Source organism: Meriones unguiculatus, chromosome 8 (genome assembly GCF_030254825.1).
Source record: "Meriones unguiculatus strain TT.TT164.6M chromosome 8, Bangor_MerUng_6.1, whole genome shotgun sequence".
Taxonomy (NCBI): Eukaryota; Metazoa; Chordata; class Mammalia; order Rodentia; family Muridae; genus Meriones; species Meriones unguiculatus.
In genome coordinates, this window is record NC_083356.1 from 46,172,610 (window position 1) to 46,187,259 (window position 14,650).

The 14,650-nt window shown below is 36.5% G+C and overlaps 1 protein-coding gene across 1 annotated transcript in view; it reads right to left on the bottom strand.

Moving 5' to 3' along the window:
- Positions 1-6,600, bottom strand: part of Colec10 (collectin subfamily member 10) — a 47,688-nt gene extending 41,088 nt beyond the window's left edge. Inside the window, exon 1 of the mRNA XM_060389415.1 lies at positions 6,336-6,600. Within this exon, the coding sequence (XP_060245398.1) occupies positions 6,336-6,483 (148 nt within the window). The 5' untranslated portion in view covers positions 6,484-6,600. The remainder of the gene's footprint in view (positions 1-6,335) is intronic.
- Positions 6,601-14,650: the final 8,050 nt, after the last annotated feature.

The window sequence follows — 14,650 nt, forward strand, 5'->3', positions numbered from 1 at the left end:
CTTACATATTCCTATGGCATCTGACATATTCCTATGCCCACATCATTGCATCTCAACTTAGCATAGACATATGAGTCTCTAGTCTTTCATTGCCTTGTCATTTGGTGACCCAGAACATGATCCAAAGACATAGAAATGATTTTTTTTCTGAATGGCATTGCCTTCTCTAGATACTGGTTCATTTTAGGACAGGCGAAACACCACTCCGGATAATATTGTTTTAATTTATCAAATACTTTGTCTTACTATGTCGGCAACTTTGGCTCACAACAAATAAATGAATCTAGATCTTGAGTGCAAGGTGTAGTAGGTGTCACCTCATCAAAGAAGTTGGTATCGGTTGTCCATTACTCCTCTTTATGAAAGAGGAGCTAGGTTTTCCTGATGTGACATGATTCAGTTAATAGATCCGTAGTCTATGGTATCTGTGATGATTACATGTGCAAAACAGATCTCTGTGTTGAGGAAAAATTGTTGTAGAAAGTTTATTAATTCTAGAGGGCTTTTTTAACCCAGCTAGCTCCCAAACAATTCAGATGGAGACCTGCTGATCTATTTTGCAAACTTTAAATACCATAACTGGGCACATATGGTTACGTTAATTTTCTAATAAATCTTGCTACTTCCCAGCCACTGTTCCAAGTTACTTGCCAGTATTTGTTCTGTCTGGGCTGGATCTGCTCCATCAGGTGACATCCTTTATCTCCATATTCCTCTCCTCCTTCCTTCTCCCTTTAGCCTTCTGGTTCCTACCTGAGATCCCAAGCTCAGGAACTGAAGCTCCACCTACCTCTCTTCTGCCCAGTGACAGTTTGTCCAGACTTTCTTTATTCACCAGTCATAGATAATTGGGAAAACAAAGTTTATACAACACCATTTGGTGTACATTATAATGTACATGTCTGCACTGCAATCAGATCTTGGGGTCCAGAATATAGCATTTAGATAGATAGATAGATAGACAGACAGATATAGGTAGAGCTAGAGCTAGAGCTAGAGACAGAGATAGAGATAGAGATATAGCACCAGACCAACCCCCAATAGAAAATAAACTGGGTTTTATTTCTCTTCAAAATACTTGCCCATAGTGGTTCAGTGGAACCATAAGCAAGAGCAGTGTGCCTGAGTTTTCTTCTCTTTAAAACAGGGGCAGTAATCCCCATATGTGTCAACAGTGCTAAATTTGAAATAACAGATGAACTTTTTTGTAACCTCTAAAGTGATGTGCATGTAATTTGCTAAAAAGACACAAGTATTGTCAAGTGGCCACAAGAGACGTAAAATGATGCTTACAGAGTTCTCAAATCAAGCACAATCACAGTAAATAACACAAAAATATGAAATTATTTAGATGTTATTTCACTTGAATATCTGCAGTTCAGGCTTTTGTTGGACTGTATTTACAATCCATTCCTAAAAGAGCAAAGAAAATAGCTATACAATATTATTTAAAAGACTTATATGAAATGATAGAAGATTGCAGATCAAACAGTTGATGCATAAAAACAAGAGGACTCATTAAGATAAAACAGCATGAACTTGAGGGTTGATAAAAGCACTTTAAAAGAGTTACCAGTTATACAAGTTGGGTTTCATAGACTAAAGCAAGAAAAGTGAGGGACAGACACGGTGTCTGGCCTACACCTCCCTACACTGACTGGAGGACAGTGGAATGTGTTGCCTAGGATAGGAAGTAGCTGATTGTGCGTTTCTTAGTGAAGAAAGAAAAAGTAACAAAAAGTAAGAACCAGTTTTATTCTCCTTTGGCTTTTGCTAAAGCTTTTATTTGGTCACATTTACAGATGTCCCTGAGGCTATGTCCAATATTATACTAAGTCTTTTATGTGGCTCAAGTCATTCTTCCTCACCAGGACAGCATGAAGTAGTTAGAAAATTCTCTTCTCTATGTTACAGGTGAGAGAACCAAGGCTTTGACTAGGTGTGTACTGAAGTTCATTTAATCCCCATTACCCACCCAGTATTATTACCACTTTAGTAATAAAAGGATCATAAATCCAACTGGAGAACTACAGAAAGAGGAAAATACAAGTGAATGAAAACTGGAGCCTTGGGTTTTTGTGCCACGAAAGAGTGAAACCGTGTTTGAGGTTGAGACTAGAAGCTAATATGAAGTTTCCAAAGGGGGCAGAAAGCTGTGCTGTTTGTTGTTTTTTTTTTTAATTTTTAAATTTTTTGGGGGGTAGAGGTATAGTTAGAGATACAATTCAACAAACCTATGAATATTTTTTTTTTTAATGGAAGTGAAGAGAAGCTTATGGTGACCAGTATGAGCAATAGAAGAAGACACAGAAATAGTGATAGCTAAGCTGGATGCTAGATTTGGTTTAGTTTTAAAATAAGTATTTAATGTGTATGACATTCTTTTATCTCTTTGAAAGCCCTGGGCACCAAAGGTTTAGGATATCATAGCTAAATAAGTTGAAAAGCTCAAATCACATATATATTTCTCCAAAGCCCATGAGTTTTATCAATATGCAAGAGCCTGTGGTTATGGTCCTAGGAAGTGATTTGTACATAGCCAAATAATTACATAAGAGAATTGGGAAGAAGTACAGAATAAGGGGTATGCCTTATTAAAAGTGAGAGAAATAATTTTTAAAATCACTACCATTCACCACTCCCTGATTCATCTTTACACTTTGATGGATCAGGATTTTCTACTCCCCCTCCTACCCTAGCTTTGAGGCATTTTCTTGGTATCTACACAAAGGCAAGAGAGGAGAAGATGGCTCCAGACCCCCACAGCGTGGAATATAAAAGTTAAAGAAGCCAGGCTACTTGTGGAAGTGCTCTGTGAAAGTCACTTGCAAAGAACTGGCAGCTTATAGGTAGAGGTGACCTAATCAATATGCTCCTATACCGTGTTATACACTGATCTCGTAGATCTGTTTTTCTATTCCTGGCTTGTGAAACCGAACGACCATGGCATGGCATGACTAGATACGGACCAGAGGGCAAGAGGGCAGCTCAAGAAGAACTAACTGTAGCTCTGGCTGAACTTGAGGACTCAACTTGGCCTCCATAAAGATTCTTTTCTCATGTGTATGCTTAGGATATTAATGCTAAATATGGATGCTTTGTAACTCAAACATGACAATGTACTATTTTTTTTCAGTTTGGTAGGCAGCCTCCAAATGCCTCTTATTAATTTAAAAGTCTTTAAAGTTTTTCTTCATTTTTCTCATCCATGCTGTTTTCAACTAAAACCACCAGAGGTCAGAATTTCACCTAAGTTGCTAAAAGAAACTGCCATGGTAGGGATAAAAATCAAAAAAGAACATTTCTTGCCAACCAGTATAAAATGAACGTTTCAGGTAGAAAGAAATACAATGGAGACTTTGAGTAAAGAAGTTTTGGTAACTTGACTCAAAAATTGAAACTCTGTGCACTTGAGAGACAGGTAAAAGAAAGAGAAGCCAGATTTGTTAAAAATGCATTAATGATATCTGTACAAGATTAGTTTATGGTGAGTATTTTATCTTAGAAATAAGAAATATGTATGACAAAGGACCAGTTGTTCTTTTTTTTTTTTTAATAAAAAAGCTGAAGCCTGAGTAGCTCAAATAGAATTTAATGCTTTTCCTCCAGTTGAATGCATTTTGGAAATGATGCAGAAAAGCTTGTCTGTCTGTTGAACAGCATATTCTATATCTGGATAGCATTATTGGTGTTTCATCTGCAAGTCTGAATAATTTATTTAGTTTCCACTCTCCAAAAGAAATTTAGAGTTAAGTTCCTTTAATTGTCTGTTTCTCCAAGAATGCAGAAATTTCTGCGCACAGCACTGCTGTGCTGGTAAACATGGAAATGAGATGATTAGCCATGGAGAAAAGCATGCACTGGTTTGATTATAGGAAAAAAAAAGATTCTGAAGAAAAAAAAAAGTATATTTTGGCTCTTTAAAATGTCTACTTGGCCATCATGCTCCTTCCTCGTGAGGAGCACAGTGGTTAGGCCTGCTTTCCTTGGAGTTGGGGAGGGGCGATTATAGTTCGACCAGGAATGAGATGTGGTTTACATTTGAAAGAAGGTACACTGTGTGTGAATCCACCTCTAATACTGTGCCCAGAGAAGGAAAGACAGTAGTCAACACTCTGAGGTTGCTGCTCTGTGAAGGCAGTTCTTAAAGATGCAAGTCAGCTAGGAGGTCAGCTTGTAATCAGTTCCCAAGCTTGCTGCACAAAGACAAGTGCTAGGACAGGTTCCTTATCTTACATTCAAACTCAAGTCATCTGACATGGTTCCTAGAACTTTGGAAGTGTTCTGGCACCTTCTAGAATCATGGAATCTCTTTACTGAGAAGGAAACTGGCTCTAAAACACTGTGTTCCAACCTGCTCCTCTCAGCTCCTCCTTCAAGGCTCACTCACATCTCCATCCTTCCACAATGGCTTATGATCTGTTCGCAGCTCTCCCTTAGCTCAGGAAGAGTGTCAGGGTTCCACACTTTCAAACTGTACCTGAATCTTTAATGACCAGACTCCACCCTTGCACTAGGTGAAGAAATGACTAGAGAAGGCTCATGGATGGTACTGGTTTTCAATAAACACTGTGTAGAGATTGAAGTGATAAAATGAAATAAAGTGGTTTATGTTTTTAAAAGGTAGTACCTTTTTTTTCTTATAAAGACTTTCAATTTTTCTTAAATTAATTTGATGTCTGTAGGCAGACGAGGGTCACCCTGAGCCTGCAATTTCCCTGTTTCAATCTCCTGAATGCTGTGGTACTTGGCTAATTTGGCAAATATTTAAGATTTTACTATGTATTGCATGCAGCTTTTGAAAAGCAAGAGCTAATGAGTCCTTTCCTCAAACTTACTCTGTAGTCTTGCTCTTGTCTATATGAATTCTGTCCTCATCTGCTCTGCAGAACCTTGTCTGAGAGTAAACTCAATACCTTCTCAGAAAACCTATGCCAAACAATGTATCTCTTTATTGCTCATGACGCTGATATATTACTTAGTGTTCTGCTGTGCCTAAAACAGGGCCTGGCATTATAAAGTCAATGTCCAGTAATTGAAGTAGAAGGAATACAGTTGTTGCATGAGAATACGTTATGTCTAGGGTATTTAATTATGAGCTTCTTGCACTTCCTTATTCCTTTGTGAAAATTGTAGCTTTTCTTCAAGGAGGGAAAAGCTCAACTAGATTCTTTTAGTTGCACAATCGAGAAAACTTTCAATATCCAGTCTTCATGACACCACAGGGAAAACACATTCTCCTTGTATTCTGTGAAAAACCCAGCTATAGATTTAAGTAAATACTATTTCTAACCAAAGCTCTTCTTTCTGAACATTTGCCCTTACATTATTCATTTATTCACCCAAGAAATTATTTGGAAGCCCCAAGGTCTCCCTGTAACTCCTTGCATTTATTTTATGGTATCAAAGGTTATAGAAGTTGGATTGCAATCTTAGGAGAAAATTAATTCACTGATTAAGAAAAGTGCCCTTTAAGGAACACAAATTTAAATAACTGACAAGAATTGAGCATATTTCATTTTTTTTCTTTTAATTTTTTTTTCTACTTGAGATTTTAAGCAGCTACAATTCTTCTACCCAATAGCCTTGGGAAGCATAGCATAAATTACTAATAGGAGAGAACCAGTCTGCAGTGCAGTGACCACTTTCAGAACAAAACAATAAGAGCTGAAACCAGAAAAAAAAAACAGATTTATTTAAAAAAACAAAACAACAACCAGTGCTAGAAGCATATTCAGACCTTAGACCTTGACTCTACTTGGGCGGGGGTTGGGGGTAGCAATATTCTATTATTCTACAGCTGAAGGCAGCTGACCTCAGAGAGTCCACTTTCAAATATATAAAAAAATCATTTATTTATATACTACTTTTGATACTTAATTAAAAAACAATCTTCCTCACTGGGACTTAGGAGACCATTAATTACAAAACATATGCTATACTTCGGGAAAAAATTGTTTTTGACCTCCTAGCTCAATTTCTTTTTAGAATCAATGTGAGTGAGAAAAGAGAGAAGGGTTCTAGCCCTAGAATAAAGAAAGGTGGTTTAATCAAAGTGGCTATGAGTCCTTATCTCCCTCTAGATGTAATGGAGGAGTTTCTCACTGTCCTCAGTGATTGCCATCAGATTCATAACCCAGGGTTCCACCTATTCTCACCTTCTCTTCCCCACCACCAAAGGAAGCCTACAGTAACAGTCCACTCATTTCCAAAATACATGGGAAGTCAGATAACACTGGTGGGGAGAGGGAGAGAAGTCACCTAGCAGCTAGGGTGGATTTGAGGTGAGGGAAGAGGTCTTACATATCATATAAAATATGAGGTTTCTTCCTCACCTTTAGGTCCTGGTGAAATTGTGTGTGTGGCACAGACTTCTGCCGCAGATTGACTGTCCATATCCAGACCCAGACTGTGAAAATGCAAGAGAAATAGCAGCAGCAGGATGAATTGGTTGCTTCGAAGCAAGAGTCTAAAGCCATTCATGACTGTGGTTCTTCAAAAGAGGGCCTCTAAGACATGTGAAATAAACAGCATTATTTTTAAGTAAAACCTTCTGCTACAGAGAAAAAGGAAGTCTCCAGAAAGCACATTCCAGAAATGGCTGCAAAGACAAGCAGGAGCCATTGCCTCCATTGTTTATTTTCTCAGGATCCCAAATGGGCCATACATTGTCCAGACTGTTTCTTTTCAAGTGACAACAGTTTATTGAAAATTATCTCCAAACTAAACACTCAGATGTGCAGGTCAGTAGGAACTCCCCATTAGCACAGAGAATTGGGATTACTGCTTAGACCTCCAGCTGGCTGCTGAGTTTGCAATGAGTTTAAAAACTGCATTTCCAGAGTGTGGGGGAGGTTGTGACCTGAGTTCTCTGCACAGTTTGCGAACACCATGTGTGGTGTTGAGCTTTTCATAATGTGATGCTTGTTACTGAATGTGGCAGTTGACCACAGATGTCCTTAGTATTCCTTATGATATAACTCTTTCTCTTGATACCATAAATTACCCTGAGTATAAGCCCCAAATGAATGAATAACCAGATTTGCTGGAAGTCAATCTGGTAATAAGTATGAAAGCTATTAAAAAAGCTTATAACTTTTGGTCTGGTAATTGTCCTTCTAGCATAATGTCTCAGGGAAATAGTATGAAATGAAGATAGCTTTATTTGAAAATGTGACAAACTAGGAAAGGACATGAGTTGTCTATTTACATAGTAATAGTTGACACATTATGGTAAAATAGAAATGTATGAGTATGATGTTTTTAGCAAGTTCTTTACTTAATTAGGGGGGAAAGTGTCCAATTATATTTCTTAAAAGACAGGTAAGGTTTTTATATAGACTGAATGGATTTGATATAGACAGACATGATTATGGTGGCAGAGGTCTCTGTACTTCTGCATGTATCTCTATTTTCATGTATCTATTTCACTATTAACTACAATTTATTGGAAAATTAGAAATACTCATTTACATTGATAAGACTATGTTCTTTTTTATTCTCTTGGTCTATATCTCTCTGTCTGCATCTCTCTCTCTCTCTCTCTGTCGGTCTCTGTTGGTCTCTGTCTGTCTGTCTCTGTCTCTCTCTCTCTCTCTGTATACACTCATGCAGAAATAATGTTTCTCATTGTACCTGGAACTTGCCAATCTGGCTAGGGTGGCTAGCGAAGAAGCTCCTATCACACCACCCCCTCCCCATTTTCACTCCCCGAACACTGGTATTAGAGATGTATGCAGCTGTACCCAGATTTTTTTTATGTCGTTGTTGAGTATCAAGCTCAGGTCCTCTTATGGCAAGCATTTTACCAACTGATTTGTCTTCCCAGGCTCTTATATTCTTATTAATGAATTACCATATTGATAGATATGCTATCTAGAGTTGAATGAAAGGCATTACAACCCATTCTTCAGTGTGGAAATGAAAGTCCTTACAGGTATGACAGAGGATAGTCCTTAACAGACATCATTACAAATAATGGCTAATCTTAAGAAAAAAACAAAACAAAGCAAAACAAAACAAAAAACGGTATGTGTGTCAAATTCTCAGTGATAGAATAACAAAGCACCTAAAGCTAGTGCTTAAGCAACAGCAATCTGCACTGCAGTGCTTTCAGGGTGAGAGGGGAACAATTCCTCAGAGTAGCAAAAGGTTTATAGTGTGACTGAAATACATGAATGCTTCATGGAAGACAGAGAAGAGGAAGGAAAGGACCTGAAATTGGGGGAAGTCATTATATCTTATATCTTATATATAATTATGAATTATATTATATTAGTCATTTTATACAAGAGATGCTCCATCTCACTAGTTCCTCCTTTCAGTTTCAAGTCTATCCTGAGGAATAGAGAGTAAGCTACCCATTTTGCAGATAAGGCAGCTGATAAGCAAAAAAGCTAAGCAGCTTGTTGATGGGCAACCATTGAAGAAGCCAAACAAACACAAAAGATCAAAGGGAAATTATTTCCAAAAATTCTTGCTTGTAAAATACAATTTGGTTTCCACAAAGGTGAATACTCTCAAGTGTTGAGCCTGCACTGATTTTCATGGTCACTTAGGATGTCCAGAGTGGAAGTACTTATCAGGTTGACAGTGACAGGAAGAGAGTGAGGACAAACACAGTGATGCTAGAAGACTCAAATTCCACATCTGTCACTAGTAGACACATGACAGAAAAAATTTACTCAATTTCAATTGTCATGCAGCACGAAAACGAAGCTTTGACCTTATATCTAATGCTCTTTGAAAACAGATGCTCTTTAAATTATTTAGCCTAATCTGAATCTATTTCACTTCTTTTGTTTCTTTTCAAGGATTCTCAGGAACATAGTGAAAGCATATTTGCTACTATTATGCACAGAGATGCACCGGTTAGCAATCTGAAGGAAAGGCCAGTCCTTAGTGTCCTTGGCATAGCTTAGTTCTTCTATATCCAATCTCCAACTTTTAATAAATAGAGTATAGCAATGTCTTTCTATATACAACCACAGAATATTACATCAGAATTTAATTTGTTACACAGTATTCAAATATTTTACAAATAAAATTGTATCTAACCAATAAAGTATTGGGGACATTTTAGACCTTATTGATGTTATCAGTGCAACACAGTAGCGAACATCTTTCCTATCTTGGCAGCTAGTCTCTGTCTACTCCCTTTGATGCTGAAGACAAATGCATGTGGCTTGTGCTTTACAAACCATACTTAAAAAGAAACAACTTACATGGTATGGCATTAAACTCATCTCTTGCATGCCATTTGTTTTCAGGTTTAGATATTTTTACTTTTTGTTTCAGAAATTATTTTTCTTTCTTTCTCACTGATAAACATGGAAGCTAAAAATATAATATTCAAAGAGAACATTCATGTATCAGAAAGGATCCCATCTTTTAGCGAAAAAGGCTGCCCTCAAAATTTCTTCATGGCTTCAAGTTAGAGTGCTTGAGAACATATTATTTCTACTAAATGAGTCTGGTAAAAAGTTACATATGCATGGAGATAACCTAAGACCCCTACACAGATATAGCCCATGGCAGTTCAGTATCCAAGTGGGTTCAATTGTAATAGGAACAGGGACTGTCTCTGACATGAACTGATTAGCCTGCTCTTTAATTTCCTCCCCCTGAGGGGGAAGCAGCATTACCAGGCCACAGAAGAAGACAATGCAGCCACTCCTGATGAGACCTAATTGACTAGGATCAGAAGGAAGGAAAAGAAGTCCTTCCCTATCAGTGGACTTGGTGAGGGGCATGCAGGCAGAGGGTGGAGGAAGGGAGGGATTGGGATGGGAGGAGGGAGGGAACCACAGGGGGGGGGGAAACAAAGTGAGTAAAGTGTAATTAATAAAGAAAAATTAAAAAAAGTTACTTATGAAGGAAAAACATTTAGGTCTTTGGGTTTAAGGAAATAGCATAGTAGAGATTATAAGTAGAAAGTTTGGAATGCAGGTCTCAAGTTTGTGTGAAAGACTAGAAATGGGCATTTCTTTTGGGGAAACAGATTGTAGATGAAAGCAGTACACTTAAGGAGAAGTTCTAGAATATAAATTCCAGGAGTTATCATTCAGGTACTAGAAAAAACACAAATAAGTAACAGCCTGTGATGGAGATCAAAAGACAAGAACATTTAGACATACCGTCCATGCCAACTAAATCCAAGTGAGATGAAGGCTGAGCACAAACTATGAGTCTTAGGAGTGAGTAATTTACAAAAATAACATGAATGTAATACACCACTCTATTACATTCATGAATGTAACGATGTAGGCAAAAATGTAATGATTTACACAGTGGAACCATTTAGACAAAAAGAAAGGAATGGCAGAGTGAGAGCTGAGCCCCGAGAAAACCACTATCCAACAGAGATGATGGTAACAAAACTAATAATAGAAACACTTATTATTATTGAATTTTTGTCATATGCATGTGACTGCTAATAATTCAATGAACAAATAATTTAATACTTGGGACTAATTTTAAAGGAATGCAAGCATATATTTCACAAAGACAAGAGAAAATCTGTAAGAAACAATTTAGACCTCAATGAACAAAGCGGGATATGTCTTGTTGCCTTAATCACTTACTCTGACCACCTGGAATCCAAGGATTATTTCTTCTTAAGGACTATAAGCAGTGTTTAAAGAAGAACACAGTTAAACCTAAGCAGCATGACAAATGAGTCAATGGAATCTGCACTGATTTTTTTAACAAGTTTGTTGATCAATAGCAAAAACAATACCAGAAAGTATTGATAGGAGTCTACTCATGACACATTTCAGGCCTCAGGTTTGTACATGAAAATTATGTGCATGGAGTCAACCTTCCATAAAAGGGTTATCCAAGCTCCTTGCTGTCCCAATAAATATGGGATGACAGAGCTTTTAAAACAGGAGATTTTTGAAATTGTCAAATTATGTTAAATGTGTTTTCTTTACAGTGCTAAAAATACTTTATGCTGCTTGGGGAAATTTCGACTGGCATTGCTAAGACTTCACTTTCACTTATCCCCGAACTGAAGCAATTGAAAATTTCAAGTCAACACTGGTTTCCTTCTTAACATTGTCTTGAAACAGACAACAAGCCCAACAAGTTTATTGCTGCAATAAAATTGGAAGGAGGTTAGAGCTAGATCCAAAAAGAGAAGAATCCATGGCTGGTTTTCAGAACTATCTCCAGAATGCCACAATTTCTTGGCTCCTTTCTTCTTCCATTCTCCAGGACAACACATTTCAGGTTTAGCATTGCCTAAATACAACTTGCTACTAAAGCGAATAGAATGTAGCTTTTTACCCTTTCATTCTCCTGTACATGGGTTTGAGTAGCAGCATAATCCATATCCTGAACCTCTCAATCTGTGAATGAGATCCTACTTGGCAGAAGTATTTTACAGATGTCATTAAGCAAGAAGTTTTAAAATGAGACTGTGGATTATCTGTATTGTCCTTAAGTCCATGGCAGACATCCTTATAGGAGACACCCAAACACAGAGACAAGCACAAGAGTGGAAACACATGTGAAGACAGAAGTATGAAGTGGAATTAGGCAACCATACACTAAGAACAGCCTTGCATCTGCCAGAAGATATAAAAGGCCAGGAAGGAGTCGCCCTACAAGCCTTCAGCATGAGCTCAGCCCTGCTGACACTCTGAGCTTGAATCTTTGGCCCTTAGAAACATGAGGTAATAAGTTCCCATTGTTTTATTCCACCAAGTTTGTGCTAATTTGTTACAGCAATCGTAGGAATTTGAAATGCCATTCTTGTGATTTGCATGCACAGTTACTGGAAGAAATGACACATGAAAACATTTGCTCAGTGCCTGACTGAGACCTAGAAACATCTGTTTTTGCACATTTTAATTATCATGCATCCAGCTTAGATGGTATCTGGAGGGGAAACCAAATCCAAGGTATGAAATGAGCATTTCCTAAGGCAGACTTTTTTTTCCATCAAAAACAAGTGGGGCAACCACCTCATCTCTACAAGGGGTTTCCTGACAAGCTGATAGAACTTGACTCACAGTTCGTGTTGGCTTTGTCCATTCTAGTAAGTGCCTTGTCGGATTCAAGTTCCCCCTCGTGGGTTGACTTAATTTGATGCAGTTTGGAAGCAACGAAAATCAGTAGAATGACTTTTACAATGCATATTTAGAAGACAGCATGCAAGCATGCTCGTCATTATTTTACTTTTTACATTTCAAATTAAGTATGGATGAAAGCATAATTTAAAAACTCAAATGGTGTTAGCAGACTCATGAAATAAAGACAGAAACTTACAGCTCCACCCTTTTCACTCCTGATTATTATTCCTACAAGAAAACTGTTTTAGTGTCTATTCATTTATCTCCTCTGCAATTTAAATAACAAATAAAATTATGATATTTTAAAAGATAGATACATACAGGCTTCTTAATATGAGCATTACAAATTATTTTCCCTTTTTTTCTTCTATCTGCCCATACATATTTCCCTGATTTTATCTTTAAAACTTAATAGTATAAATATAGAATAATATTCAATGTTTCTATTATATTAGCTCCACAAAAACTACTCACAGTTAAGTCACAAAGTGAATTATAATTATATTTTGCTTCTTGTACTATTTTTTCTGAGTTTAATGATTGTAACATTTCTTTTGGACATATTTCTATTTACCACTCTTAATATACATACAAATTATTTGAGATTTATCACTTCTGTGGAACTGTAAAATGTTCAGTTAGTGTCTATTGCTCTTCTTAGACATATCTCTTCTGGAATCCTGTGGTTTACTGTGTTATTTAGGCTGATGACTCTTTACAGAACTGTTATGTTGCATTTTCTGTTTGTTATTGTCTAGGGCCCTTTTCTAATATTCACATCTTTTTCTCTAGGTTTCAGTTCTCATTTTTATGCACTATGATATACTTTGCTGGTATGAAGTAAACTGCAGATTAAATTTAGAAGCAATATATTTCTGAAATTTTAGTAATTCTACCTTTATACCATGTGACAGTTTTGCTGGGTATAGAATTCCAGAATGAAAATAATTTTTACCCTAATATGTAAAGACATTGCTCTAGCTTTGCATCAATACATTTAATGTTGTTCATGTTCTCTATACTTTGTAGAGAATTTTTATCCTCTTTTTTGAAGGTTTTGAGAGTTTCTTTTTACATCACATGTTCTATAAAGTTAGCAATATGATCTTGATGTTGGCTTTTGTACATCTTCATTAGGTTATCTGGAGTCTCTACATGACTGTTCACCAGTGTTACAAGTTTTCTTGTGCTACTTTTGAGTAATTTCCTTGCCCTTACCATCAGTCACCTTCAACTCCATATTTATTTTTCTTTCTCTCATACAGTTTCATGAATATATTGAGTAATTTAAACTGATACTCTAATTAATATTTCTCACTTCTGACTTTTAATATTTAATATTTTAATCTTCTGATGAATATATCTCTTATATTTTATATAGAAACATTATAAATTAATTTTGTATATACATCCTATGACATTTAAATGGTTTTATCCATTCAATAAATATTTATTGAGTACTTATTACATGCTAGTTATACTGTCTTTTTGCTTCTCTGTGGAACCTGTTTTGTTTGTTTTGTTTTTTGTTTGTTTGTTTTTCTCAGTACAAATGAATGAACACAGAGTCTCATGAATGCTAGTCCAGCACTCCACCACTGAGTTATATCTTCAGCCTTTTTTTACTTTTTATTTTGAGAAATAGTGTTTTTCAGTTTCACAGGCAATCCTTGAGTATATTCGGTAGCTTAGACAGACCTTGAATTTATGATCCTCTTGCCTTAGTCTCCTAAATTACTAGAATTACAGTCTTGTGCCATTAATCTTGGCTGTAACATCTGTCTTTGTTTTAATAATTTGTCATCTTAACTTTCTATAAATCCTAGCCTTCAGAGAAATATTTTCTGTTTCTTAGATTGTCCCTATTTGGTATAAATTTCCTAACTTGTTTGTTTTAATTTATGTATTTCTTATCACTACCTCTGTTAAAATGTCTGGTCACTCCACATTAATCCATCCATAGTTAAGAGCTAATACACATTAGTTGGCTTGGCTGTGATAGTTAGTTACAATTGTCAATGCAACTGGAATCACCTGAAAACAATCTCAGTTAAGGATTGTCTAGATTAGATTGGCTGGTGGGCTTGTTCATGGGTGAGGGGAATGGCTTCAATATGTTCATTGATTTAGGAAAACCTATCACACTATGGATGGCACCATTCCATGGGCTTGTGTCCTGGACTGTATAAGAGTAGAAAACATTATATGAGTAGTACCCTTTCATGCATTATTCATTCTGCTTTTGACTATGAATATGATGTGTTTTAAATTCTTGCTGTTTTAACTTTCATGTTATGAAGACCTATAACCTGGAAATCTGAGCCTACATAGACTGTTCTTACCTTAAGTTGCTTTTTAAGAATGTATTTTATCATAGCAATGGAATCAAAACTAGAACATAAACATGTTACAACTATAGTTATGTAGGGTATAATGATAGTGAGGCCCTAATTTATGAAGAACCATCCATTCTCATTATTTTTAGAGCTTATTCCTGACCTAGACATTTCACTTAGGGTACTCTATTCTTTGGGTAGCCCAGGATGACCTCAGATACCAATGGTGTCCCCTAA